The following is a 27,357-nucleotide window of genomic DNA, read 5'->3' on the forward strand; positions in this document are numbered from 1 at the left end:
CCTCAGCTCCTGGCAGAGCAGTGCCAGCTGTGTGCTGTGTCTGGGGCCCAGGGAAATAATGGGCCATTACCTAACTCAGCATGTGCCCTCTCTGGCCAGGCTGAGTGGGTAAAACCCTTCATTAAAGACAGGCATTGGGTGACTGCTCTGACTTGGCACCCACACGGGTCACAGGGCTGGGAGCACAAGGTTCTCTGATGCAAAGGGACCCACTGGAGTGCAGCTTCCTGATTCTGAGCGAAGCAAACTGGCCTGGATTCTGCTGGGGCTTCCATCCTGTCTTTCAGTCAACTGGGGCCTCACCCAAGTGGGTAATGATCCCCATAAACAGCTCCTCCTTGCCCAGGTGTCTGCAGTTCTGATCCCTGTCCAAAGTCCACCTGGAGATAAGGAAACCACTGTGACACACTGGGAGTGGTGCTGCCTGACAAACAGGCACCTCCTAGCCAAGATCCAGCTGATAGCTGGTGCCTCCAGGCTGCAGGCATCTTTGTCTAGCCCAGGTGATGCTGTGGGCACTTCTGCCTGGGATTTCCTTCCTTGGTCACAAAATGGAGCAGGAGACACTGCAAAAGAGGAAGGATGTCAGACCTGTAAGGTAGGAGAGCATTTCCCACAGTGTGAAAGCCCTTGGATCAGGGACTTGGGTTCAAAGTACCTTAGTCCCAGAAGTGAGTGATAAGAGGTGACACTTTGAGCCTTGGCTGGGTGTGGTGCTATTGCTTCAGCCCATTGGAGAGCTTTTAGGACCCTCACAAGAAGTCCCAAAGGGATCCTTGTGCTCCAGAACTAACTCGTCATCCTCAGAGCTGCAGTGCTGTGGGCTTGTCCACATCGTGGGGTTTGTGGCCAAACTTCCTCTCTCAGGATTGCTCTGCTTTTCAAGGGGAGGAAACTTGTGACTGTTTTTAAGATTTCTCCCAAATCACCCAGACCTTCTGAAAAGGCAAGACAAGAAGGGAGAGACAACATGAATGCTTCCTATAACTTGGCTGGTTGCTGGTGGGAGAAATCACTGCCTAACAGGGGCACACGAAGGAAAAGGTGAAGGAGGTGAGGGAGGCAGCTCAGTCACACTTGCTGAGGTAGTGTGAACATTTTGAAGTACACGTGCAGGCAATGGTTTCGCAAAAGCCATTTTTGGTCATTTGTCCCGTGAGAAGCTGAGAACAGGAAATGGAGACTGATAATTCAAGCCTAAGAGTAAACAGCAGGCAGTGTAAATGTAATTTACAAGGAGGGTTAAATTGAGTCTCTGCAACTGTGCCTTGATAAGCCCAGGTACCCAGGCTGAAAGAGAATTCCAGGCATGGCTGAATCAGCAGAAGGATCCAGTGTTCTTATTCCAAGTCACTCCAGCTGAGCAACTTGTTGATCTTTATCAATGAAGGTACCTGCCTGCAGTGCTGGGGCTGCTCTGAGTCATGGGCTGACAAGCACCAAGCCTGGGTGGCTCTCCTGGAGAAAAGGAGGTGACTCTGGGTGGGCACATGGCAAAATCCCAAATCCCACCAGCTGGAGGGAAAGGGGCTGGCCAGGCCTCAGCTCCGTGTGCTCTTGGGCAAGGTGAGGCTTTCTCTGGCCCCTCAGGATGTCCTTCCCCTTCCATCAAGGTGCCAAGGGAATTAAAACATGGCAACAGTACTGTTCCAGGTGTAAGAAAGTCCAATGAATGTCTTTCCCCAAAAAGAGTTCTTTTATTTCAGCTTTGCTTCACAAGAGCAGTCCTCCTCTCTGTGTTCCTAAAACAGGCAGCTGGGTGTTGTGTGCCAGCAGGGCACTGTGTGCCCTGGGGCTGAGGACACTGGGACAGCCCCCACTGGAGCCAGCCTGCTCCGTGGTGCACAGAGCACGGACTGCCCTTCCTGCCCCGGCTGTGCTGCCTCTGTCACTGCTTCTGAGGGAGGCTGGGTCTCTGCTGTCTGTGCACAGCAGCTCGCAAGAAAGGAAAGAATTGTTGCAAAAGCCAAGAACTGCAAAACCAAAGGAACTGCGTCACTTCCTGGCAGCTGCAGGGCCCTTCCTGCCCTGGCTGCTGGGGGTGAGAGCCACCCTGCCATGCTCCACAGCTCCCTGCTGCCTGTGGCTTGGGTGGGGGTTTGGTGCAATCCTGACACAATCAGCCATTCCCTCGCTTTTGGGGAGCTTCCATCCAACAGGTCAGGCATGCTGGGCTGGGGGAAGTAACAGTGCTGACAGGCTGAGGTCACCAGGGGCCCTCGATTCATGTGTTCCTCCACATGTGCCACAAAGTCCACGAAGATAAACCACAGGCTAACTCTGGCTGTGGGGCAAAGGTCTGCTTCCTTTGTCCCTCCAGGATGGGGAGAGCAGCCCCCTCTGCCACCTGTACTGGGACAGGGAGTGGGGGGACACACACAAAGGAGGGGGCAGGGGTGGCTCTCAGCCCCCCATTTCCTTGGCCTTTGTTCTCACCTGGTCCCAGCTGAGTCACACACAGCCCTCCCCCAGCTTTCATCATGGCCCCAAAAGCCACAGTGCTGAGGGAGGAACAGGATGTCCCAGTCCTGTGAAGTCTCAGGGGTGTGGTACAGGGGTTGGTCACACACTGGCCTTCCCCAGGAACAAAATGGAAGCAGGTCTGCCCCTCATCCTCCTTCCTGGCCTTGGCTCTCTGCAGGCACTGGAGGGACTGAGGGGCCTTTTTCCTCCCCTGTCTCAAAGCCTGCTGATGTCAGCACTGGGCTCAGCAGCTTTATTGTGGGGAGACAGCACCAAGCTGTCACGTGGCCTCTGCCATTTCCTAAGAAACCAGCTTGAAAATAAAAAAGAAAGCAAAAGAAAAGAATAATAAAAGAATAATTAAAAAAAATAAGAAAAAAAAATAAAAAGGAAAGCAACAAGAAGAGAGAGCAGAGGGCTAGAGAGCCTGACAGTAGCCAAGGGCCACCACCACCGCACAGCACCCACAGGGACAGATTACAGGGGAGCACTAAGCTTTAAAGCAAGCAGGAGGAATGGTCCTGTCCCCACCATGCCCCTACTGCCATGACAAAGTGTCCATCCCTCTGCCAAACCCCACACAGGGAGGTCAGCCCTGCACCAGCAGTGGGAAAACAGTGGGAATGAAGTTTCTCTCCTTTGCTTATAGTGAATAAAAACCAGGGGATGGCTTCTGTGACACAGCTCCTGGCCAAAGCAAAGTCCTTCTTCAGTGACCCCAAAGCCCTACCTGGCTTGCAAACTTAAAAAAACCCAACACAAACAAACCTCCAAGAAAAATAAAGCAAGGACAAGCTCTCTTCACTACGTCGTTTTAATCGCATCGACACCCAGAAATACACGTGCCAAGAGCCACCCAGCCAAGAGGGCATCCTTCCATGGTGGGTCTTACTTTCACACTCCTTTCACTCAAAACAAAAAAAATAAAAGAAAATAAAAGAAAAAAAAAAGGAAAAAAATATATAATTATAATTGCACTGGTTGATGTACAAGCACAGTCTCTTCCCTTTTCACACACTGCTGGGTTCTGCTGGAACAGGAGGGTGAAACCCCAGCAGTGGCCACAGCAGCTCCCCAGGAAATGAAGAGTTGTACAAAACAGTATGAAGATTTTCTTACAAACTGCAGTGTTTACTGGTTGGTTTTTTGGATTTTTTTTTATGTTTTCTTGTAAGTTTCAAAACTAGGTTTTGGGTCACTAATGGCTTGTATCTTTTATCTACAGTAAATTTAGCATAAATTTTTATTTTTAGGAATGTGTAAGGCATTTTGGTAAGTTAACTGTAAGGTCCAGGGTGAAGACTCATCAAACTGAAGTCCCTTCCTTTGAACTGTCCTCTTGCCCCTGGAGAACAAAAAAAGAAGTGGGTTACTCAGCTGGCCTCACCCTTATTCTCATGGCAGCTCAAGGCTCAAAGCATTTCACAGATGGGCCAGGACCTTGACCACCATCTCGTGTGGTCTCAGCGTTTCCCAAAAGCCACCCAAATGGTTTCTGGCAGCAAGGACCACCTTGCCTCCACTCTTAAACCCCTGCCTGCTGCACACTGCCCCAGGGCCTCCACCAGCACCAAGGGGAGGGACATGGCCACCACCAGTACCATTTCCTGAAGTTGTTCTTTCAACTTCTTCACCATTTCTCTCTCTTTGGCCAGTTGGTCCTGGGAAACCTTCAGTAGCTCCTGTAGTTTGGTTGCTGCCTGGCCCAGGTCCTTTGTTAATTTTTTCTCTTTTTCAAGTCTTTCCTACATGGCAGTCAAAAGAAGGCACCTGCCTGAGCCTCCCTTTGCCACCTGGTGACCTTCCCCCCTTCAAAACACCTCAGGCCACCTCAGGTCTGCATCAAGCTGTCTCAGTGACCACAGGCATGGGGAACACCCAGTTCCCACCTCAACAGGGAGAACAGGCACCCCCAGACCTCTCTCTGGCTCCCTGCAGATGCTGTGGGCCAGGACTGGATGGTTTCCCAGTGTATGAAAAGCCCAGCCTGTGAGTGTTTGCTCAGAGCATCACACTGATCTCACCTGCAGGGATGCAGTGGCCCTGCTCTCCTTCAGCCACAATGGAGCTCTCAGCCCTCTCCTGCAGGGTGACCATGGGATGGGCCTTGCTCCCCAAAGCTCAGACATGATAAATCATGCCCATAGTCCTGCTCACATGTGACTTCTGCTGTAGTGGCACAGCCAACTCACCTTGAGATGCTGGGCCTCCTCCTTGTCTGAAGCTGCTGCATGTTCAGCCAGCCTCAGCTTTTCCAGCTCTGCTTGCAAGCTGCGTGCCAAGCTCTGGGCCTGCAAAGGGACACACTCAGTGAGCACAGAAGCCAACAGTGCCAGCATCTCCCTCACATCCTGCCTGCTCCAGCCACCCCCAGTGCCTGCTGGGTGTGTCCTGCTGAGGAGCTGGGTGCTGCAGACACAGAAGGCATTGCTTCCAGCGGGGAGATGGCATTTCTCACTTGGAGCAGCAGGAAACCCAGCTCAAGCCCATAACCCTCCAAGGAAAAAGCTGGCACAAGACATGGGGGGGTTGGGACAGCTGAATTTGAGGGGCCAGTGATGCCACATGGCTTTAGCACAGTTGCTGTAAGAAGTCCTTCAGATGTGGGAGGGAACGTCTCACAGGGATGGCTGAGGTGTGGACAGTGATGGGGAAAAGCCTTCAGATTAATTATTCAAATTAATTCTTGGGCTTCATTAGCAGCCCAGAATGCAGGAAGGCTTTGCACACCCTGGTATCCTCTCACCCACACCCACCTCCTCCAGCTCCCGTGCCAGCTTTTGCCGCAGCATTTGCTCCTTCTCTGCCAGCGTTTCGTTCTGCTCCAGCTGGGTTTTCAACTGTGTTGAGAAGAGGGGAAAACACCCAGAAAGAGCATTTTAAAAAAGATTCAAGAAATGAGCTAGCAGGGACATCACCAAGAGAGCTGGGCTGGACAGAAGAAATAAAACCAGAAGCTTTCCCCACAGCACTGAAGGGCAATAGGTACAAGCATGCCCCCTCTGCAGGGAGATTGCTGATGGCGAGCCTGGGGCCTGGCTTAGCACTGCTCAGTTTTGCTTGCTCCTCAGGCAGCACCAGCTGGGATGTGGGATGAGAGGCATCCCATAGAGAAAGATGTGCCTGGCAGGCCCCCATGCCTGGGAGAAGGCTCCACAGTTAACAGGATTAAAGGAGAAAGACAGAGCCCTTGCCACTGGTCAGAGGTGTCAGCCTGGAAGGGAACAGCTGCTGCTAATGCCCTCAGCCCAGCTGCAGCAGGATTTATGGAGCCTCTGTAACCCTAATCCTCCCTGGCAGGGAAGGGATCCCAGCACAGCTCTGTCAGGGGGGTGTCCCCTTCCTCTGAGGAGACTCTGAACCCCACAGGGCACTGTCACCACCCCCCAAAGCTTGCCAGAGGGCTCCCAAAGGGAACAGCCTGCTGAAAGCCAACTGCTATGGGAAAGGACACATGGTTAATGCATTCTCAGCATCCAGGATTCCAGCTGGGGGGTGCTGGGCTGGCTGCCCCCCAGCACAGGATGGGACACCACACAGCTGAGACAGCCCTGAGCAGAGCTGTGTGCAGCTCTCCATGCGGTGAGAGATGGTGACACAGGACATGGGACATGGTTATGGATCAGAGCCTCCCCAGGAGAGGCCTCAGCACCCTAACCTCGAGGGCTGCAGGCTCACTTGGCTCAGATGGTAACCCCACTGCTCCTCCCTCCTGTACGTGGCTCTTTGCCTCACTCAGCTGCTGCCTGTCCTGAGGGATGAGCAGCAAGCCTGGCTCAGTGACACATCCCTGGGCCACAGCCTTCCCACGAGCCTACAGATAAAGCCTGACAGATTCTTGGCTTGCACACCAGCTGGAGTGCTTGGGAGACCACCTCAGTTTCTGCCAGAGCAGGACAGTGGTCTCTGAGCTGGGCAGCTGCAGGCTCAACAGCTCCCAGGGGTGCAGAGCAAATGATTCTACCTGGATGGATGGATGGATGGATGGATGGATGGATGGATGGATGGATGGATGGATGGATGGATGGATGGATGGATGGATGGATACCAAACCCTGCCCCAGGGTGGTGTTGTGACAAGTGTCCAGTGGTGGGGCAGCTGGGTTTTTCTGCTACACACCAGCTTGAGCAAGCCTCTGATCTCCCTTTCCCATCTCATCACAGGAGGAAAGACAAGGAAATAAAAATCTCCTCCTAAATCTCCTCCTGGCTCCCAGCAATCCCCTCTGAACATGTGGTCCCCAGCAGCACCAGGTTTGTCAAGGCTGTGCCTTCCTGCCCTCCCTCAGCCCACAGGAAGGGTGCTGGCCCCACAGCTGCTCTGCAAGCCAGCCCCAAGGACCCAGCAGGGCATTCCCAGCTCTTACCAGGGCCAGCTCCTTGCTCTGCTTCTGTGTTTCAGTCTTTGCTGCCTCCAGCTGCTCCTGGGACTCTGACAAGAGCAGCCTCAACTGCCAAAGAAAGGAAAAAAAAACCAACTCCTTTAATGCACTTGGTTTAGGAACTCTTTGGCCCAAGGAAGCTTTTTCATGATGCAACATCTTGCCAAAAAGGTCATGGTGTCATCACATGCTGTGCCTGCTCAAGCAAATACAGCCATGGGACAGGTCTGTCTCACCTGAGCCACAGCAACCACACAGGCCACCCAGGAGCAGCACCTCTACAGAGATCTGTCCTGTGTCCCTGACCCATCTCCTTGCCCATGATTCTTGGCTTTAGGAGTCTACAACCCAGACTGGAGCAACATCTCCATCTGTTTTCCTCTTTCTTTGCAAAGCTGAAGATCCCTGGGGCACTTCCCAGATGCCCAGGGCACTCCTCAAATCCCCAAAATGTGCATGGGTGGGGAGTCAGGGTTAGAAAAAGCTGAAGAAGGCAGCAGCCTCCACACTTACAGCTTCAACTTCTTTTGTGTAGTTCTGGCGCTCGGAGCTGGCTGTCTCCAAGTGATTTTCCAGTTGTGTTTCCAGAAGAGAGGTGTATTCCTTTAACTGCATGAAAAGAGAGGAAAGCAGGAGGGGGTTGATTGTGTGAAGGTCCAACACATCCCAAACATCCTGTGGCTAAAGGCAAGTCAGGAGATGGGGCCTGACTCAACCCATGCAGAGACCTCCCCTCCCCAAAAGCCCTCACCTGATCTGTGCTCTGCAGATCTGCTTTCAACTTCTCCACCACACCTTCCAGGGATTTCAGCTGCAGGTGTGACTGAAGCAGAAAGGATCAGAGAAGGACACTGAGCACCTTTGGCTCAGTCAGAAAGTGGCTGCTGTTTGATTCCCACCTTTCCCACTTCATCCTGTGCCCATCCCAAGGGGAGCTCCATGGAAGAGCTCTCCCAGGGAGAACAAGTCTAACACACACAGAGGCCATAAATAGGGGAGCAAGGCAGCAGCTGTTGCCTGCAGCATTTCAAATGGCTGCAGTCAGGTTTCAACATCCGAGAAACCATCATGAGACTCAGCACAAGCTTCCGGCTGAAAGCACTTTTTGGTCTGGAAGCAGCAATTTTCCAATGAGGTGGCATGGACTTCGTTATTAAGAGAGACCAAGCTGCCAGAAAAAGCACTTAAACCCAGGCTGGTTTTTGAAGAGGACTCTGCAGATGCTGAAGTGTTTGGAAAGGAGGAATTCACCTCCTCTCCACAGAGAGGCAGGATTGCTCTGGGAGCTGCCCCAGGCACCAGACATTCTTGCCATCAGGAACACCAGCAGCAGCCACGTCACCCTGTGCAATCCCAGAGCAGCCCTCAGCAGTGCTGGCCCTGCAGGAGCCAGCAGCAGGCTGAGAAATCAAACATCTCTTGTACAACAGCCTCCCCCAGCTCCCTGCAGTCCCAGTTAACTCCAAAACTCCATGGGATGGATAGGGAGCAGCCAGACCATGGAAAACAGCTCAGTCTCAGTTCTGCATTCAGGAGGGAAGATTCTACATGAGGTGGGCTTTTTGTCAGCTGGCTTGGTGACAGGAGGGGTAGATTTGGGGAGAAAAGTTCCTGTGTCTCAGTGTTCATAGCTGATGGGAACACTGAGGGCCATCAACCAATTTACAGCCAACAGATCCCCTTCTCCTGGAAGTCCAGCTCCAGGAGCACCAAACCCAACACACACCTTTTGGAGCTCCTCTTCAGAGGCTGTGAGCTTTGCCTTCCACACCTGCTCCTCCTCCTCCACGCTCTTCTGCAGGTTTCGCAGCATCCCCTCCTGTGGGCAGAGCCTCAGCTGAGCCCAAAGCTCCTGCAGCCCCAGCAGGCTGAGCAGTCCAAGGGCTGGAAGCCTCCAAAGCCTCTCCAAGGATTTGGGCCAAACAACAGGGGACAGAATTAGAATCAGATGGGGCTGGGGGCTCCTAATCCCTGTTCTGGCTCAACCAGTTTATCAGAGCCCTTGCTGTGTCTCATCCCATCACCACCAGCAAGGTTCCCAACACAATTAGGCTGAAGAGCTCTAGAAATTCAGCTTTATCCTGTTCCTCTGTCTCACTGACAAATACTCCACCACACAGCAGCTCCCCCACCACACCAAAGGATGCCCACCCTGAGCTCATGGGCAGCCTGGGCTGACAGGAGACCTCTCCAGAGGGGTTTCCAGTGGGAAGCCAACACAGTGCAAAGGGCAGGAACTTACAGTCTCTGCAAGGATCGTTCTGTACTGCTCACACTCTGCCTGTAAAGTGCTTTGTGCTTCTTCTGCCTCTTTTAATTTAAGAGCTGAATCCTAAAAGGAGAGGGAAAGGAAGGAGAGAGAGATTAAAAGAAGAAACATGTGACCCTCCAGCACACCCTCACCCCTCCACTTTCCAGCCATCACTTACTGGTGGCTCTGTCGTGATCATCTGCTGCTTTAGCACACCCACGGTCTTCTCCTTAAACTCCTGTAGCCACATGTCATAGTCCTGAGTTTGGAAAAAAGAGAACAAGAGAGAAGGAGGATGCTTAGACCTCGCTCCTTCCCATGAGGAGAAGCTCTGGGGAGGGCTGAGGAAGCCTGTCCCACCTGCTGTGAGGACACAGTGACTCCTGGGAGGGCGGAGAGCAGCGTCTGCTTGGTTCGCGTCTGGAGTGTGTCGAGCTGTTGGGCCAGCTCCTCCTGAAACAGGGACAAACTGCAATGGATGCAGGTCTTGGGCACCTGCTGGCCAGGCTGACAACACTGATCCTGCTCTTCTGTGCCTACAGGGCTGGGGAAACCAGCCAACACAGAAAACTGCTGGTGCTGGGAACCACTAAAGCATCACTTCCAGTTCAACCATGTCCCTGGTTCCCCACCCATGACCAGTACCAGAGATGCACAAGAAAAATTTTGGAGAAGCTTGCAGAAGGGTTGGACCAGCACTCTTTCTAAGCAGGCAGGCAACCCAGGGCAGGCCTCCCTGGTGGCTTGGGGAAGCTGAATGCTTCCCTTCCAACACCAGGGCAATGCCAGGCTCACCTTTGCTTTGGTAGCAGCAAGCAGTTTTTCCTCACACGCCTTCTCCACCGTGGTCAGCGCTTCCATTGCCTTCCAGTTCTTTTCCCGAAGGTCCTGTGGAGACACCACACACACAGAGGGCAATAAGCCACACAAAGCTGCTTGCTGGCACTGCAGGGGATTTATTTCAAAGCCACTGCTGAGGGAACTGGGTTTGGTCAGGAGTCTGTCCATAAGCATTCCTTTCTCCCCAGTCTTTCCAGTGGCTCCACACAGCCCATCGCTTTGGCAGTGCCCTGGCTGGGACAGGAGCTCCAGAAGCAAGCTCAGGATGCCTGCAGGGGACACAGGCCAAGAGCAGGGATGCAAGGTGGCCTCCACACAAGTGACACCACCTTGCAGTAGAGGGATAAGGAGCACAGGAGCAGGAAGGTGTGAAGGAACCCCCTCAGAGATTGCCTTGGCCCTACCAGGGTAGGATCTCTCTGGCTTACCAGATCCTAAACCTTCCAAAAGAACAAGGGACAGACATGTCTCCTCAGGCAGCCCACCTGGGGTATTCCTGCTCTCTGGCAGATGAGGCAATGCCTCCAGGGCTCCGTGGGGCTGGAAGAGCCTCGGGCCACACCCTGGAGCCATCAGTAGGTGACCATGATGGGCTGTCTGTCACTCACTCACGATGGGCTGTCTGTCTGTCACTCACTCACGTTGTTTTTCACCTTCTGTTGCTCCACTGCCTCCCGCAGCTGTGTGGCTTCCCTTTCCAAGGCTGAGAGCTGGTTTGTCTTCTCCTGGAGTCTGGAAGGGCAGGATGCAGGAGTGAGCCTGAGCAGTCACCTCCCTCACGGGCAGCAAGCTCCCGAGATGGAGACACAGCCCTTCCTATCCTGGTCTGCTCTGGGATCTACACACAGCAGGAGGAAGAGGGAGCAGGACTAAAAACCACAGCCATGGCAATACTGGAGTGGGATCTGGTTTTCTACTCCCTTACCAGCAATAAAAAGCAATCACTTAACTGGCTGGCTGTACACACACAAAAAGAGGAAGAAGCAACCTGATGCAAAGGCCAGGAATTCTGGCTTGCACCACTGGGGCTGCTGCTATCCATGGCTCATTAGGCTGAGAGAGCCCACAGCTCTGCATTTTGAAACTATCGTCCCACTATCTTGAGAAACCCTAAATCAGGGCTGCCAACCAGACAGCAGAAAGCTGCAGGTTCCCTCCACACTCTCAGATCCCCCATCTGCCCTGAAGGGACTCCCAGCTTGAGCAAACCAAAGTCCAGGTTCTTGAGAAGAACTACACATGTCTCCTGGAGTCTCAGGACAACTCAACAGCTGCCTTCTTTAGAGGGATGCTGGATGCTTGCTGGCAATGGGGGCATCTGAGAAATCTCCCCCCCATGCAGAGCCTGGGCCTTCTTGGAGGTGCCCAGCACATGGACAAGGAGTAACAGGCAGGATTCATGACATGGGAATTTAATGGCATTTAGTTAAATGCCAGGAAACCTTTCTGTGCTGGGGGGTGGGGGAAGAGGTGATCAAACACTGGAACAGGAACCCAGAGTGGTGGTGAATCTCCATCCCTGGAGATACCAGGAAACATCTTTAAAAAACAACTTCTGGATGGCCCAGCCATGTGCAGGGACTTGCACCAGAGACATCCCACACCCAGCACCAACACCAGCAGAGCCTCCTGCTCTGCAGGAGTGGTCAGACTCCATGTGCCTGCCAGCAATTCAGTCCTGCTTCAGAATGGACTGGCTGTTATATGGGGCCAGCACCAGAGCCAATTAATATTTCAATTGAAAATAAAGCCCCAAACCTGCCTGGAAGGCAGGAAGCCCTCAGCCACAGGCTCAGGGCTCAAGGAAGCCTGGGACACAAGGACAGCAAGCTGGAGGTGCCACTGCAAGATGTGCACCTGGACCCACCTGGACTGCAGCTGCTTCATTTCTGCTTCATTGGCTGCCTGGAAGAGACAAAGTACTTTGATGACCTGCCCCAGGCATGTGACACAGGTCAGCCCTTTCTGTGGCCTCCCAGAGCAAAGAAAACTCAGGGATTGTGTAAGCAGTGTCACCCACTCCCCTTCTCCCCCCACAATTGAATGAGCACACAACCTGCAGGTCTCTGTCTTTTTCTGCCTCCCGCATCTGGCCTGCCTCCAGCAGAGCTTCAATGGACTTGATCCTCTCCAGAAGCTTTGCATTCTCTGAGCTGGCATCCTGCAGCTTGCCTTTCACACTGTCCAACTCCAGCAGCTTACTTTTAACCTCTGCCTCGGAGCTCAGCAGCTTGGCCTGCAGCTCTGTTGGAGGGAAGGGTGACAAACACAGTAGGGCAGGTGCAAACAAACCTGGACACTCCCCACCCTGCTCTGCCCACACAGGATCTTAGCCAAAGAAGCCTTTCTTGGCCAAGGATGCTTTGGGGAGGCACAGAAAGGGCAGGCAGGGATGCAGGCCAGCACAGGAGAGGGACAGATCCACGGACCAGCCCATGTCTCGCTCACACCAACACCAGGCAGCCTAACTCATCCCTGGATCCATTTGTCCTGCCCCAAGTGGCTCCTCCAAGCTCTCAAAGTCTCCAGTCAGCCCTACAGCCCTGCCCATGCTGATCCCAGATCCTCACCAGCGATGCTCTGCTGCTGCCCTTTGGTCTTTTCTGCATCTGCCAACAGGCTCTTGTAGCTGCTCTGCGTTTTGCGGAGCTCGTCGCTGACCTCGTCCAGCCTCTTCTGCAGCATCACTTCTGCCTCCCGTTGGTAAGCCTGCAGGGCAGGAAGAGAAGGTTTCCTGGAGCGTGGCAGACACCCCAGCCAGTTTGAAGCAAAGCTTCATGTGTCACATAATCTTATTTTTAAGCTGTGTTTTGGGTGATTAAAGTCATCCTCCCACCACGCTCCCTCTGCGCACAGAGCACCCCGCATTGCGCTCACATTTTATCCCGTGCCAGCCCTCACATTGGGAAGCAGACAATACCCAAATGTCTCAGTCCTGGGCCAATTCCACGGCCAATCTCTCCTCTGGAGAGCTCTGGAAAACCTCCCAGAGCCCTGGTTCAAACCGTCCCAGCCCAGCAGGGAGAGGGGCTGGCACGGGGCTTTGCAGAGCACAGACACCCAACCACGCTTCCACAGGAGGAGGAACTGGCTGTGCAATTTGGGCCAGGGAATACTTTTTATTTTCCATCATGGAAAGCAGCAAGGAAGAGGCTGGCAAGGGCAGGAGTTTTGAGGGGGAAGGCAAAGGGGAGGAGGATGAGTTGCAGCTTTACAGGTAAAAGTGGCACTCTTGCAGAGGGAGAAAAATTGCTTTGCATGGAGGGGACAGGAAAAGGTACACCAGCAGGCCTGTGTCTGTCCAAGGGATGCTTTCAGCACCACCAGGAAAGCAGAGCTGCTCTGGTTTTTGAGGATTTTACTCAATATCCTCAGCTCAGAGCTCCAGGTGTTACTGTGGAACACATTCTCCCCAGCACCTTAAGCATATCTCAGACTTTAGAGTCAGCTAGTGTGATTTATTTAACTAGCAATAAGGCATGCAGTGAGCTGACAGCTCTGGAGTTCTCCCAGAAGTATGTCTAGGAGCTCCTGCTTTGAGCAGAAGGGCAGCTCCTGCCTTCACACCAGCTGTGAGCTCACATCACCCTCCTTGCTCCTCACCTGCAAAAGCAGCAGGAGCCAAATGCAGCCCACCAAAATGAGAGCCACATCCTCAGGCACATAAAAAATTAAGAGCAAGGATATGGAAGGCCCCTTGCTCTAGGAACTCCTCTACAAAACTTGGCATGTGCAGATAAAGGTCTCTTCTTGAGAAGAGACCCCTTCTTGAAGAGGCCAGAGCAATTCAGAGACATCCCTCACCCTGTCTGCTACACAGGGATTAATGCTCCCAGCACACAGTTCAGCAACATCCCAGCAACATCCCAGCAGGAGCACTGTCAACATCCCAAGAAGATGCTCTTCCCTGTGTGAGTACAGCCTGCCTGCCAGCAACACACCTCTGTGTGCTCAGAGGCTCTGCTTGGGAGGTGTCCTTTCAACACCCCTAAAACCCCCAAACCCAGCCACTCCCTGCTGGCAACCAAAAAAGCCACAAGCTCCCTCTCTTCCACCAGGGAGAGAGAGCAACAAGCTTAAAACCATCTGAGTTTGATAGAGAGAGCACCTGCAGAAGAATGGCCTCAACCAGGGCATGCTGCTCCCTGGGCTCTGACGGTGATGCTACACAAGGGGGCACAGGGAATGTGACAAGCCAATGGGGGTGGAGAGCAATCAGGAAACCTGCCAGGCAGCTTCCTTCCCAACCATGGACACTTCTGCCCCTCCTAGCCCTTCCCATGGCCAAGTGCATGGATCCATTCAGCACCCAGCCCTGCAAGGGAACAGGGTTTGCCAGTGCCTGCCTGACCTGCAGCTGCTCGATTCGCTTCTCCGAGGCCGTCGCTTTGATCTCCCAGCTCTTCCTCTGCTGCTCCTCTTGCTGCAGCACCTCTGACTTCTCAGACAGCTCTTTCATCAGCTTGCTGCACTCCTGCCTCAACTTGGCCAGCTCAGCATTTTGCCTGCAGCAACAGAAGCAGGGTCATTTCAGCCCACAGGCCCAGCCAAGCCTCCCTGGTGTTGGTCGGGGGAAACACATCCTCCTGCGGGCCTGATACAGGACTTGAAATGGTGAACTTTGTTTGCCTGTTTCTAGGACACTCCTGGTCCTTCAGGGAGGGGGTGGAAAGAGCCAACAAATCACTTTTTAAAAGCCCTGTTTCAGTCACAGGAGACATTCCTTTCTTATGAAGTAGAGGACACATGGATCTGTGCTCCCAGACACAAGAGGAAGCATTACAGCTGGAGTCCACTCTGTGATTACTTGCCTGCTGTTAATCACCAGTCATTTCAGACTGTCTATAAAAAGAAGTGTGAAATTCTTCTACCTAGCTCCTATTTGTTCTGCTCTCTGCACCATCACTCTCATCAATGAGCTGGCTGCACTTCTTCTTGAGTTTGAGAGTATGAGCTCCCCTATGGGGGAAAAACACCACAGTGCCTTCTGATGCCTTCTCCCCACTCCACTGCCTGTTGAATCAGGCATCAGCAGATGACCCCAAAGGAGAGAGGGATTTCCTGCCCTTTCACTTGGGAAGAATACCCTTGTTCTCCTGGTGTATCCCCAAAAGTCATGTGGCAAAGCTCTTCCTCCCTCATTCCCTCCTCCACCTCCAGCTAGTTGAGGTGTCTGTAGAAGTACCTTTGGGAAAGGGGGTGGTCAAGCCAAGGTCTGCCAGAAGGCAGCCCCAGGCTCTGCCCCTCCTCCCTGCCTTACTTGCTTTCCATCTGGCTGGTGGCCTGGTTGAGGGCATCCCTCAGGATGGAGTTCTCCTGCTGCAGGCGAGCCAGCTGCGTGTTGGGGCCGTTCTCCAGCTGTTCCTGCAGGGTCCGGATCTAGAGGAGTCCAACAGGGGTTAATGCCACAAGCAGCCCTTTTGCTGCCCCTGTCAGAGCCCAGGAGATGAGCAGGAGGGACTGGCAATGCAGGGGAGTGTGTGCTGATGCTGACAGCCCTCAGGGGTGTGACATCCCGTGAAGATGCTCCAACGTGCCTCTTTCTCCAAAGAGGTTTGGAGGGGGCTTAAAGAGATTGCGGGGGTATTTAGGGAGTGTGGGGGGTACCAAGTGGCTCTTAGAGGTGTGTGGGAGGACCTGAAGGGGTTTGGGAGGGAATCTGGGGGAGTTTAAGGGGTGTTTAGGGGCGCCTTAAAGGGGTTTTGGGGGGAAATTTGGCACCGTGGCCCAGGAACACTGAAGGTCTCGCCCCTTCCCGAGGCTCTCGCCCCTTCGCATGGCTCAGCCTTCTCCAGAATGTCACCCAGGTGCCACCAGCAGCCACCTGGCAGAGGAAGGAGGCAGGTGCAGGGCTCACTCTGGGGCTCACCTTGCCCTGGAGCTGCTGGGTCTCGCTGACATGGTCCTGGTAGCTGGCCTGCATCCGTGCCTGCACGGCCACGATCTCCCGCTCTCGGGCCAGCAGCTGCTCCTTCAGCCTGCCCTCCACGGCCCCCGCCTTGGCCCGCTCGGCTGCCAGCTCCTTCCAGGAAAGGAGGCCCCCAGTTAGTCCTCAGAGCACAGGTCTCCCCATTTGAAGAGGATGTGGCCTCCTAGCTCAGCAGACTATAAAGTTTAGCCCTCTCGTTGCTGCCCCCACGCCCAGGTACATTTAGCACTTACATTTCCTCCTGCATTTTGTTTTGGGCTCTGTGGCCACTGGATGCCACTGTTGTTCCATGTTGTGCCAGCTAAGAGAAAGGAGTAAGACAGCCTGGAATTTTATTTTCCTCCCCCAGGATAAATAACATCACACAACGTTTGGGGTAAACAAAAAACATTAAGCAGATGGACTTGACAGCGACAAGTTCAGCATGGCAGGGATCTGTTCTGCCTTCAACACCCAAAAAGAGGTGGGGCAGGGGGCTGACTCAGGGCACTGTAAATAGGATCAGGTTCCTTACAAAGGTACCATCTCAGCTCAGGGGAGCTGAAATGACAGAGGATTTGCTTTTCTCCCTGAAGGAGAAGCTGCAATCTCTCACAGAAAGAGTTTTCCCTGCTTCTCCCGTGGCTGCCCACGGGCACTACCCTGCGGTTCTTTGGGCTGGCACCTCCCCAAACTGGAGCAGGCCCAACAGAGGAGGGTGGTGGGGGGAGATCTCCTCTGCTTTTTGGGAAGAAAACAGCCAACAGGTGAAGGGTCCAAAGAGCCCCATCAGGGGGCTGAGATGTGGGGAGCAGGAGGCACATGGAGAGCCACCATGAGCAGAGGCCACAGCGGGGATGGCAGGAGGGGCACCCAGGGCTTACCTTGCTCAGCTCCCGCAGTTTGTTCCTGGCAGCAGCTGCATCCTCCTGCTCAGCAGAGAGCTGCTTCTCCTTCTCCTCCAGCTGCCGTTTCAGGACAGCTACAGGGTCACCCTTCTGCGTGGCCTGCCAGCACGGGATGCACATCAGTGGGGACCAAACACCTTCAGAGCCATCCCCTCCACCCCACACACACAGGGGACATCCTGCCCTCTGCTCCAGGGGAAAATTCAGCTCCCTTCTCCCAGACACCCTCAGGGCCAGCCTCAGCCTGTCTGAAAATGGGGTGCTTCCCCTCCCCCTGCACCTCCTGAGGCTCAGCAGAGCCCTACCGTGTGCCAGGTGTCCTGGATGATTCCTGCTTTCTCCGTCAGGATCTCGATGAGCTGCTGGGCCTCCCCCTCACTGAACACCATGCTGCTGACTGTGGACACCAGAGTCTTGTAGGGCAGGTACAGGGCCCCATCCGAATCTGTAGATGCTAAGGAGGAGAGAGGAGGGATTGGGACTTCTGGGAACAACAGCAGAAATATTGTATCATCTCAGCAGGCTTCAAGCCCACAGCTGCCATCTCAAGCCATCATCCAACCAAATTTCCAGAGTCACATTTGGTACCTCTCTGAGTGAGAACAGCGAGAAAATGCTGGAGATGACACCACACACGTGCTCCTTGAGTCAGCTGTCACCTCTGCCTGGCTCAACAGCTGGTCCCAGCACCTGCCATCACCCTCTACCAAACGGAGAGACTCTCAGGGAGTGCTTTGCCAGTGCCAGGGGCCTCAGACATGTCAAGCATCTTTGCTAAGGGAGCAACATGACTCCAACCCTTCCCCTGCTAACCTGGGAAAGCCAGGGAGCATCAGGGACCACGATGCTGTTGTAGGACCTCAGTGCACATGGTCACAACACAAAGAGGCAGTGGTTTAGGGGCTCCTGCATGTATCTATGGCCCTGTGGGCTCCTCTTCCTAGAAAACCACAGTAGCTCCAGAGCCCCTGAAGTCATTAACACCAGTCTATTGAATACAAAGCTTTGGATGCTCCAAGCAGCAAGGTTCAAAGGAGGAGGAGGAGGAGGAGGAGGTGCTGCAGGTGTTGGAGCAGAGATTCTCCTCTAGAGAATGGATCCCATGCTGGACAAGGTTCCTCCCAAAAGACTGCAGCCCATGGAAGGCCCCACACTGGAGCAGGGGAAAGGTGTGAAGAGGAAAGAGCTTGCAGAGGGTGGCTGTAACAAACTGACCACAGTCCCCATCCTCCTGCACCACTCAGGGATGGGAGGTAGAGGAGTCAGGAGGGAAGGAGTAAAGTTGAGCCTGGCAATAAGCACAGGAGGTATGGGGGAAGGCATTGTTTTCACTTCAAAAAAAAAATCTCTGTTTCTCACTATTTTAATGAGGAATAAATCAGTTTTCCCCAAGTTGAGTCTGTCTGGCCAGTGACAGTAAACTGCTAAGTGATGTCTGGTAGATCCATCTGGAAAAGCAGTGCCAAGCCCAGGCAGCAGCCGTGTCTGTGTCCCCAGCCACAGCCACTTCCCAGCAGTGCAGCCAGAGCAGCTCCACCTCCTTGTGCCACCAGAGCCTGAGGCTTGGCTCACACTTGACTCATGCTGGCAAGTGCAGGGCTGCAGGACAGCACATGGCATCTCCTGGCTCAGCCCTGCAGCGTGCAGGGACACACCAAACAGAATTCCATCCCTCTCCAGGTGGAGTCACAGGAGAAAAATACCCCAAGCCATTCCTGTCAGGTTTGCCATCTGCTTCAGTGCTGAGGATGTGTCCTTGAGCACTCTGAACACCCATTTTTATCTGCCACAGAATAATTTGTTCCTTTGCATTTGATGAGAGACCACAGCTGCTGAAAACACCTTGGTCAAACTGCAGTTGGCTTCATGGCACAAATCCTACCAAGAACTTTCCTTGGCAAAATCCCACAGGAGCAGCCAAGACATCACTCTTCACTTTCAGGACATGCAGGAGTGGCACTTCATACCCAAGGGAATCTAAGTTTGGAGGCCCAAAAAGCTCCCAGCTTAACAATTGCTAAAAGGTCATCTCCCAGCCACATTCCCTCAGCTGTGACAGCTTGGATTTACGAATTCAGGGCTTGGATTTGTGTGGTTTTCACATGGGTGCACACAACAAACCAGACACCTCCAGTTTCCCCAAGCCCACCACCCCTGCAATACCCTCCAGGAGCAGCTTCTCCAGTCATTCCAAACCCCATCACCATGTGGAGATGGTCTTTAGTAAAATCCTTCCCTCAGAAGAGCAGATTCAAGGGGTTTAACCCATCTTTGAAACCCAGCAGCTGCAAATGCCCTGCTGAGTAGCAGGCCCAAAATGTGGGTGTGGAAACTGCCAGGCTGCACAGAGGTTTGAATGTGCTGCAGAAGGGCAGCAAGAAGGGATGTCTTTTAGTTTGGTGGGTTGGTTTGGGGTTTTTTTGGTAAAGAAATAAAGAAATCTATGCACATCACATGACATCTTTGAGAACACCTGGGAGATTTCTGCCATGTGTCCACATGGGAACCCTTCCACAGGTCTGAAAGCACTCACGTTTTTAGTGCCTGTAATTATCACTCAACCAAAAACAAATCCCAAACTGTTCCCACTGGTACAATGAGAGGCAAGAATCCAGCAGAAGAGCTGATTTTCCCCTCCCTACACCTTTTTTATACTCTGCAGAGTTCAGGACCACCTGATCTTTTCCATCTCTTGAGTCAATCAAGTGAGGCACAACTTATGATGGGTAAGTTTTCCCTTCCCTGTGAGAGACCCAAAGTCACTTCCCTCTAATTACTCCACAATCAATCCCCTGCAGTGTGAAACTCCATCAATCCTCTCTGCTTGAAGAATCCTTCTTCACCTCCACCAAAGGAGGAGGAAATGCTAGCAGTGACCAACTGTGGGAGAGCTCCTCTGTGCTTTTGACAGTCAGGGTTCAATGGGGAAAACACCTGATCCTGGCTTTCCACCCAGATGTGCAGCACCCTCTCCCAGGACAGGGACATGCACCTCTCATTCACTGCCATCTGCAGAGCCCATAACACAAAGCCCAGAGGAACCTGTAACTCTCCAACACCCGTGTGCTGGACCAGAGGGATACAGGCAGAGGAATTTGGCCTCACCTGGCTCGCTCTTCTTCTTGGATGCAGCCTTCTTCTTGGCAGGTCCATCATGCTTCTGGTCCTCCTGGGCTGGGAGAGCCTCGCTTTTCTTGACAGTGACAGAGCTGATGACAGGAGCACTTTGCTGGGTGCCAACTGGGGGCACTGCCACAACAGGCACCTCCTTGGGGGCCACCTCCCGCACGGGAGAACTTTTGGGGACGCTGACAGGGGGCGGAGCCAGCACCGGGCTAGGAGCAGGCTCCACCTTTGCCACCTTCTTCTCCTTCCTCCTCTTCTCCTTAGGTGATGGGACGGGTTTCTCCTTCTCCTGGGGAACAACTGCCACCGCTGCAATCAGAGTCTCGACTGTTACAGGCTCGGGCACCACAGCAGGCTCAGGAAGCACCTCCTTGGGAGGGTCTGTCACTTCCGGAGCAAGCTGCTGCTCTGGGATCTTTCCATTCGGTTTCTCTTCCTTTTTCTTCGCTTTTCCCTTTTTCTCAACCAGTTTCTCTTTCTTCTTTTTCTCTAATTTCTGCTGCTGGCTCTTCTCAAGCTCCTTGCGTTGCTTGGCCAAGGCTTCCTCGTAAGATGTCTCCTTCATGGAGAAGGTGGACACCAGGAAGATCCCGATGGCTGAGATCACCATGAAGCCTCCAAAGACCATAACACCCAGCGTCTGAGGGTCGTACACATCCATCCTGCCTCGCTCTTCTGTGCCTGCAAGACACCAGGACAACAGTCAGGGGCAGCAGGGGAGGAAAGAAATGCAATGGCTTTTCTGAGGAGGATCCTCACATGGGCATCTGTGCCTTCCACTGGGAAGAGGAACACTCCAGGTTCACGTGGCTCAGCCTGACCTGCCTGCACACCCCTGAATTTGTGCTCCTCTGCTACACTGCCCATGCACAGGGGTCCGGTTGTGCCTCAGCGACTAAATTTCATCTCCAGAAGAACCAGAGAGAAGGAAACAAAAGCAGGGATGCAATCAGAGACAGCCACGAGCCTCATTCTATGTCCAGTGGGGTGGTTTTGTATGACCCTAAGCCATACCTCCAGCAGTAAGAGAGCTCACTTTCAGACTGCTGGGAGCAGCAGGTCGGCCAAAATCTGAGCTTTCCCTGGAGCACCTGGCTTTTTCACTGCCCCCACATGCATATCCAGGTGCCATCTTTGGGATAAAAGATCCCCCTGGGAGGAGAAAGCTTTGCAGCAGCCCTTCCCTCTTCCCTTCCCCTGCTGAGCAGCAGCAGAGACCACACTGCCTGCCCTGAGCTCTGGCCAGCAGGGTTCAGCCACACCTGGGGAAAGATGCTGCTATCTCCACTCCTCTTAATGGCTACTTGAACCTATCCTGGTTTCAAAGCCAATTTTTGCAGCCCATCCACGTGTTTCATCCACCAGGGCATCACTTCCATGTGGCTCTGAGGTGGCTCCCAGTCCCCCAGTGCTGCTGTCAGGCAGTTAATGTGGGAAGGGACATTTTCCAGCAGTTGCCATGGCTGTGGTTCCTCATCACTGTTACTCAAAACAGAACAAGCAAAATGCAGGAAGTCCTCAGCTACCAGGAGCTCTCATCCCCACGATTAACTGCTGACATTATCGAATTTCCTCTTTAAGGGGGTGTGGGTCGAGGAGGGCGGGAGGGGCTGGAAGGGGAGGAGGCAAAAATAAGACTAAAACTAAGGAGATCAGCATCTTTTCAAACCTCAGTGCTTGCAGGGAGACACCTCGGAGGCCTTCCTTTCTAAGAGCTGGAGCAGCAAACTTGAATCTGCAGCTCAAAGCTGCTCGAGGTGGGGACAGTGCAGTGAAAACTCATCTCCAGCACCCAAGCAGAGGGTGGAGAGCTGGGAGGAGCTGCAATCTCCCACTGGAGACACCCAATCTGCCTGGGAAAGGATGTTCTAAGCAGCTCTCCCTGCCCACCTCTCCAAGGTAAAGCAGCAGAGAGAGAAGCTGGCAGGCAGGAGGGCTCTCCATGCCAGCTGGAACCAGCCAGCCCTGCCAGGGCCAATTTTCTACCCCAGGGCACTGCTGGAGATCCGAGCTGATACTGCAGGCATCCCTCATTACTATTTCACATCTACCCTGGCCATTTGGCACTTAAATGGCCTCAGCCTGCTCTATCCCAGCACATCTGGTGCCAAGTCACTGCCTCCTGACCAAGGAGCATTGCTTTGGGATGTCCCAACCAGGACAGACAGGTAATTCCTAACCCACAGTGTGAAAAGGACTGGAATTCCTCTCCCTGTCAGTAAATAAAAAGCAGGGCTGGAGAATACATACCCCCAAACTTGTGCTGGGTTTAGGGCTATACTAAAGCACCCAGGAGCTGTTTTAGGGCCAGAACAAGGTGACCTACATTCCCCACCCAGCAACCCCAACATACTTGTAAAAACAAACCCCTTCCTGACCTCACAGCACCACAGTTTCAAATCTAGATAAAAATCTACTGCTCCACCTTGGGGCAAGGGCATCCCCAAGTGCTGACAAACACACTCCAACCCCACCAGCAGGTACTGCCACCCTCCAAAGCAGCCTGATGGAGCCCACAAGGGATGGGAATGGGGCAAGAAATCCTAATCTCCACGAGGGAGGATGGATGAGAGGACAGGGGTGGTGAGGTGGGTGACATGGCAGCGCTGGATGTGGCATCATGGCACCAGAGCTGTGTGCCTGCCCATCCTTACCCCACAGGACTGTCCCCAAAGCCCTTCCAGAGCCCCATACCCTCTGTCCCTCGCAGAGAGCCTCACCCAGCTCCATGGGCTGCAGTAAAAGCTGCCTGTACCTTGCCTCCTGCTTTAAGGCCAGGCTGAGATAAGGATGTAAATGAGCACTAAAGTCCTTCCTAGCGAAACAAAAGCACCCCAGCAACCCCATCCAGACCAAAAGCAATACAGGAACAATGCAGCTGAGAGCACTGAGGAGCTGTGGACCTGCAAAAGAGCCCTGGCAGCTGCCAGAGCTCCTGAGAGCAGCCGAGATGCTCAGAGGGGCCATCCGAGCTCCCACTGCTCAAGCAGGGGAACCCCACACTGCTCCTGAGGACAGATGTGCCAGCAGAAGATGCACAGGAAGGAGAGAGAGGTGCCAGCCAGGAAATGATCCCTGCCAGCAGCAAACCCTGGTGCTGTCCCAGCGCTCATGCCCCGCAGCTCCGAGGGAGGAGCGAGTTCTACCTGCAGGGCTCCTCCTGTGGTTGGGACTTGGCACAACCAGCCCAGCAACTTGTTCAGGGAAGAGCCCATCTCTCCAATGGGGCACAGACAGGCTTAAATCAAGCCAGGCTGGCCTTGGCATTTGGGGGATAAGGAAAAGTCCTCCTGCGGGAACTTCCTGGTGCAGAGATGCCAGAAGCGTTTATGCCACGGTGTTAGCAGCCAGCAGAGAAGCTCTGCTTTGACATTTCCTCGCCTTGCCACCTTTGCCCTTCCAAGGGCTGGAAGTTTGCTCCTGGATTTGCAGAGCAAGACACCATCCCCCTTGCAAGCACGTGTTCCCCTCCGTGCTTCCCACCTGGACAAAGTCTTAGCCAGGAGACGGCAAAATGGGGCACCAAAGGGCAGTCTCACATGGTCAGCTTGACAGCCACCTTTGGAGAGGCTCAAAGACTTCAGGATCCTCCCTCCTGTAGCTTCTGGTGCTCCATGGAGCATCACTCCTGTGATGGCATTTTTCCACCTGCCTGGCAGAGGGCTGTGTGCCCAAGAAGTGAGCGGACACCAGCAGTCATTGGAGTCCATGCTCAAAAAATCAAGTTCACGTGCAACACTGAGCACATTTACTTCCATGATGTTTCTGGAGCATCCTCTCCCAGCCAAAAACAGCAGAAATCATCTAATATCTCTATACACAAACTCCTTCCCCAAAACAGCTGGTCCAGCTGTTTTCCCCACATCAGAACAGGAATAAGGTGAACAACTTCACTTGGTATTCACTTGGCCTTCTCATGTAAAGGAGCTGGCTGAAATGCTGGGCTCTGACTCTTCCACTCCTGTGGCTTTTTCCTGTTACCCATCAAGGATTATTCTCAAAATCCCACATAACAGCCCAAGAGACTGACCTCCCTCACCTCCCTGCACATGCAGCCACCTCTGTTTGACCTGAGCCAAAGTCCAACTCTGCCCTAAGGAAGCAGAACCAGAAAAGCACTCAGCCCTGCTGGTTTTTCAGCACTAAACAATTTCCAGGACGAACCAGCCCACAGACATGTGACATGACAGCACCAGGGCCATGCTCAGCGTCTTGTGGTCACATTTGTCACTGACAGCTGTGTCAAAAACCAGGCTGGAACCGTGCCACCTGCTCAGCCTGTCCTCCCCTCTGTGACCATACACGAAATCCATGGGAATTCAGCATCTTTATGACCCAGCCCCTCCACCAACCCTCATTTAAATCACCCAGGCCACACAACAGGTGGGCAGGAGCAATGGAAGAGTCAGGCTGTGCAGTAACTACAGAGATCTTATTTCTTCCCACAGCCAAAGGAAAATACACGCTATCTCCTCCTGGTGTCGACAGGGGCTGCAGACAGGAAAAGATGCTCTTGGCAAGCAGGACATTGACCCCTGCACCCCAAGGCTTCCACTCTGCCATGGTGCGAAGGTGGCATCTCAGTCTAGAGCAATGCAGCAGGGGGGATGAGGGGCCAGAGGGCAAAGAGAGAACTGGGGGCACACAGACAGGCTCTGCATAACCCACAGCAATGCCTGACTGTGAGGCTCCTGCAGCATCCCTTCCTCTACATATCCCAGCAGCTTAAAAAAAAGGAGGGAAAGGGCAAGGACGAGCGAACTGGGAGGCCTGATCAGCAACAGCACGGCCAGCAGATAAAAAAAACAATCACCAGATACCTCTCCTGGAGTTTTTCTCTCCACCCTGTTGCAATAGAGACAAAAATTAAAAACAAACGAGGAAAGCCTGCATGCCGGGAGCAGATCCTGCCCACGTTGCCAGCAGCCTCTGTTTAAATACATTTTCTGTGTAAGTGACTGTGCACTTCCAGCCTGCCAGCAGCATGTGCTACTCCACACAGCAACTCCAGATCAGCCCGTCGTCAACAGTTATAGCTCGGCTTAATTGAACGTGTCTTAGTGCTCCATTAGCTCTGGCAGCAGCAGCCAGCTGGCTTGTGCTTGCCAGCAGCGCTGCCAGCTCCCTTCCTCAGCCCAGGAGTGAGAAAACAGGCAGAAAATACATGTGTATATAGGAGAAGAGTGTAACAGCACCACAACACAGCTGCAGCTTGACTAAACTCTGCAGCGGCTATTGGAAATTCTCTCTCCCCTCCCTGGCCCGAAGCGGCATTTCATTTCACCGCCGCTCCTCATCAGCTCCTCCCTGGGGCTCACATCCCACGTAGCCTCCCCTCCTTCCAGCCCTTTCCCGGCGGTGCAGGGCTTCGACGAAGGTGAGAGCCGGCACTGCGGGCGCGGACACCTCTCCATCCCCTCAGCCACGTGTGCAGCACACGCTCTTCCGCTGGAGCGCGGCCCCGGCGGGGCGAGGAGAGGAGCGGGGCAGCCCCGCGGGAAGGCTGCTCGTGTCCCGGCTGCGCGGAGCCCTCGGCGGCCGGGGGTCTCCGCCTGGGGCGTCGATGCCTCTGTCTAATAAAAGCTCCGCGCTGCCGGGGGTCTCCGGGCGCCAGCAGAGTTTCCTCGGGGGGGCTCAGTTAAGGAAAGAAAAGGGACAAGGGACAGCGGCCCGAGCGCCGGGACCTTCCTTCAGCGAGTTAATGAGATTAGCAATTGTCATCCGGCCGGCGCCGGGGCAGGACGGCGGCGCTGGGGCCGGGGGCAGCGCGGGGCCCGGACCTCGCCCTGCCCGCACACGCCGCCATTCCGCGCTCAGGGCCATTCATCCGCCCGGCCCCGCCGCACGGACCGGACCCCGCGCCGGGACTGCCGCCGCTGCCCGCTCCACAAGGCTCCGCACCGGGGCCGCTGCCGCGCCACACGGCTCCGTGCCGGGGCCGCCGCGCCTCGGGGCTCCCGCCCCGCTCCGAGCGCCGGGGCCGGGGCAGCGCCGGCCGGGGGGTCCCGCTGGCAGCGCGGGGGGATCGCGGAAGCGCTGGCCGGGGAAGGAGCCGGGGGAAGGAAGGGCTGCCCTGCCGCCGCCCCTACCCACCCGTGCCGGGTCGCGGTCCCTCCTCGCCGCCGCGGCCGTGTGGAGTCGTGGCACTTTCCGCCGCTGTCTCGCCGGGCTCGGCCGCCGCGTCCCGCCCCGCCCCGTGGCGTCCCGCCCGCCGCTCCGCGCCGCGCCGCGGGCCCACTCAGCGCGGGGCCGGGCCGGGCCGGGCGGGGCGGCCGCGGGGCCCTCCCCGCGTGGGAGAGACACTGCCCCGCTGGCCCTCACGGTCCCTCACGGTGCCTCCGCGGTCCCGCCTCTCCGCCCGGGCTGCGCTGGGGCCGGGGGAGCCCCACGGAGCTTTGCCCCTGGGCTGAGCCGCCGGGGATCGCTGTGCGCCGGCCGTGGCTGTCCGCCGGCCTTGCCCCGGGTGTCGGTGTCATCGCTGGGGCACGGCGGGGACAGCGTGGTGGGGGAGCCGGGCAGCTCCCGGCCGGCGCTAGGGGTGCTTCTCCGTGCTCCTCAAGGGCTGGGTGTGAGCACCAGGGAGCAGATGGGACCCCCAAGATGCCCAGCCCCAGCGGGAGCCTCTTTTCAGGCTTTGCAAATGTTGTGCGGTTAAACAGCGCTGGGACTGGTCCATCACCCACTGCTTGCAGGTCCAAAGACAGGGAGGAAGCCATGGCCAGTGCCACGCAGGATGGTGGCTGTCCTCTTGGCACATGCCTTCTGTGTGTCTCCCCGGCCTCCCATGGCAAGATCCAGCAAACAAGTGCCTGTTCACCCCAGAGGGAGTTTTCTATCTGGAAGTGGGTCAGAAGGGACTCCCTTCACATCAGAAGCAACCGCCAGGATGAACCACTGGAGATGAGCCAGAGCACCTTCAGGAGATGCTGCACCCTGCCAGCCTGTAATAAAAATATGAGAACCATCTCAGCCCCATCTCCCCAGGAATGTGTGTCCAAAACCAACTAACACCCCGACTCCCAACCAAGCAGGAGGGTGAGGGTTGGCAAAAAGTGTTGGTCTGACAGGGCAGAGGTTTGCTGCCTGCTCTGTAACACACAGGTGGCATTGGCTACACTTTTTATCCCAAAACAGACAAAAGATCTAGTCTTGAGTGGGAATATGTCTCCTATGCCTCCATACCTTCAGCCAAGCTCAGAGTTGTCTCTTTCCCTACCCTGCATTCTCCTTGGCCATGTTTAAACCAAGCTTCTGCTCTGGCTGTGGAGTAAGAAAGGAATCTATTAAAAAGTGTCTGTGAGGGAGTGATAATTCACCATCACAGCACGGGCTGTGAGGACCTGCCAGCCTCCTGGCTTGGCATATCAACATTATTGCGTTTCAGTGGCCAGACCTTCTCAGGGGGTGGCCACTGGGGCTGCTCTCAGTGGTGTTCCTGGGATTTACATCAGCTGCCTCTGGATTGTCACCCCTGCACGGA

The 27,357-nt window shown here is 54.6% G+C and overlaps 1 protein-coding gene across 4 annotated transcripts; it reads right to left on the reverse strand.

The window, feature by feature from the left end:
- Positions 1-3,241: 3,241 nt before the first annotated feature.
- On the reverse strand, positions 3,242-26,070 carry RRBP1 (ribosome binding protein 1). 4 transcript variants are annotated; one of them, XM_030946113.1, is made up of 23 exons: positions 25,971-26,070; positions 19,857-20,558; positions 17,057-17,205; positions 16,728-16,850; positions 15,805-15,957; positions 15,196-15,314; positions 14,287-14,440; positions 12,506-12,644; positions 11,992-12,179; positions 11,803-11,840; positions 10,577-10,667; positions 9,891-9,983; positions 9,456-9,548; positions 9,274-9,354; positions 9,087-9,176; positions 8,571-8,663; positions 7,596-7,667; positions 7,358-7,453; positions 6,830-6,913; positions 6,116-6,214; positions 5,220-5,303; positions 4,656-4,754; positions 3,897-4,208 (listed from the first exon to the last, which is right to left on the reverse strand). In XM_030946113.1, exons 2-23 carry the CDS (start codon positions 20,536-20,538, stop codon positions 3,927-3,929), a joined length of 3,102 nt encoding a protein of 1,033 aa, XP_030801973.1. In that variant the 5' UTR covers positions 20,539-20,558; positions 25,971-26,070; the 3' UTR covers positions 3,897-3,926. The 4 variants fall into 4 exon arrangements, with proteins under 4 accessions (XP_030801971.1, XP_030801970.1, XP_030801969.1 ...); XM_030946110.1 differs by lacking the exons at positions 3,897-4,208; positions 6,116-6,214 and adding an exon at positions 3,693-3,808 and having other exon boundaries at positions 10,589-10,667; XM_030946109.1 differs by lacking the exons at positions 3,897-4,208; positions 6,116-6,214 and adding an exon at positions 3,693-3,808.
- Between the last annotated feature and the right edge of the window lie 1,287 nt (positions 26,071-27,357).

The sequence above is a fragment of the Camarhynchus parvulus genome, chromosome 3 (assembly GCF_901933205.1).
Source record: "Camarhynchus parvulus chromosome 3, STF_HiC, whole genome shotgun sequence".
Taxonomy (NCBI): Eukaryota; Metazoa; Chordata; class Aves; order Passeriformes; family Thraupidae; genus Camarhynchus; species Camarhynchus parvulus.

Excerpts from the sequence above, each read along its gene's own strand:
- RRBP1 (XM_030946113.1), bottom strand. The coding sequence starts at position 20,538 with ATGGATGTGTACGACCCTCAGACGCTGGGTGTTATGGTCTTTGGAGGC. Across the intron at positions 6,914-7,357 it reads ACACAAAAGAAGTTGAAGCT|TTGAGGCTGCTCTTGTCAGA; the intron begins GTAAGTGTGGAG and ends TTTCTTTGGCAG. Across the intron at positions 4,755-5,219 it reads TGGCACGGGAGCTGGAGGAG|GCCCAGAGCTTGGCACGCAG; the intron begins GTGGGTGTGGGT and ends GTCCCTTTGCAG.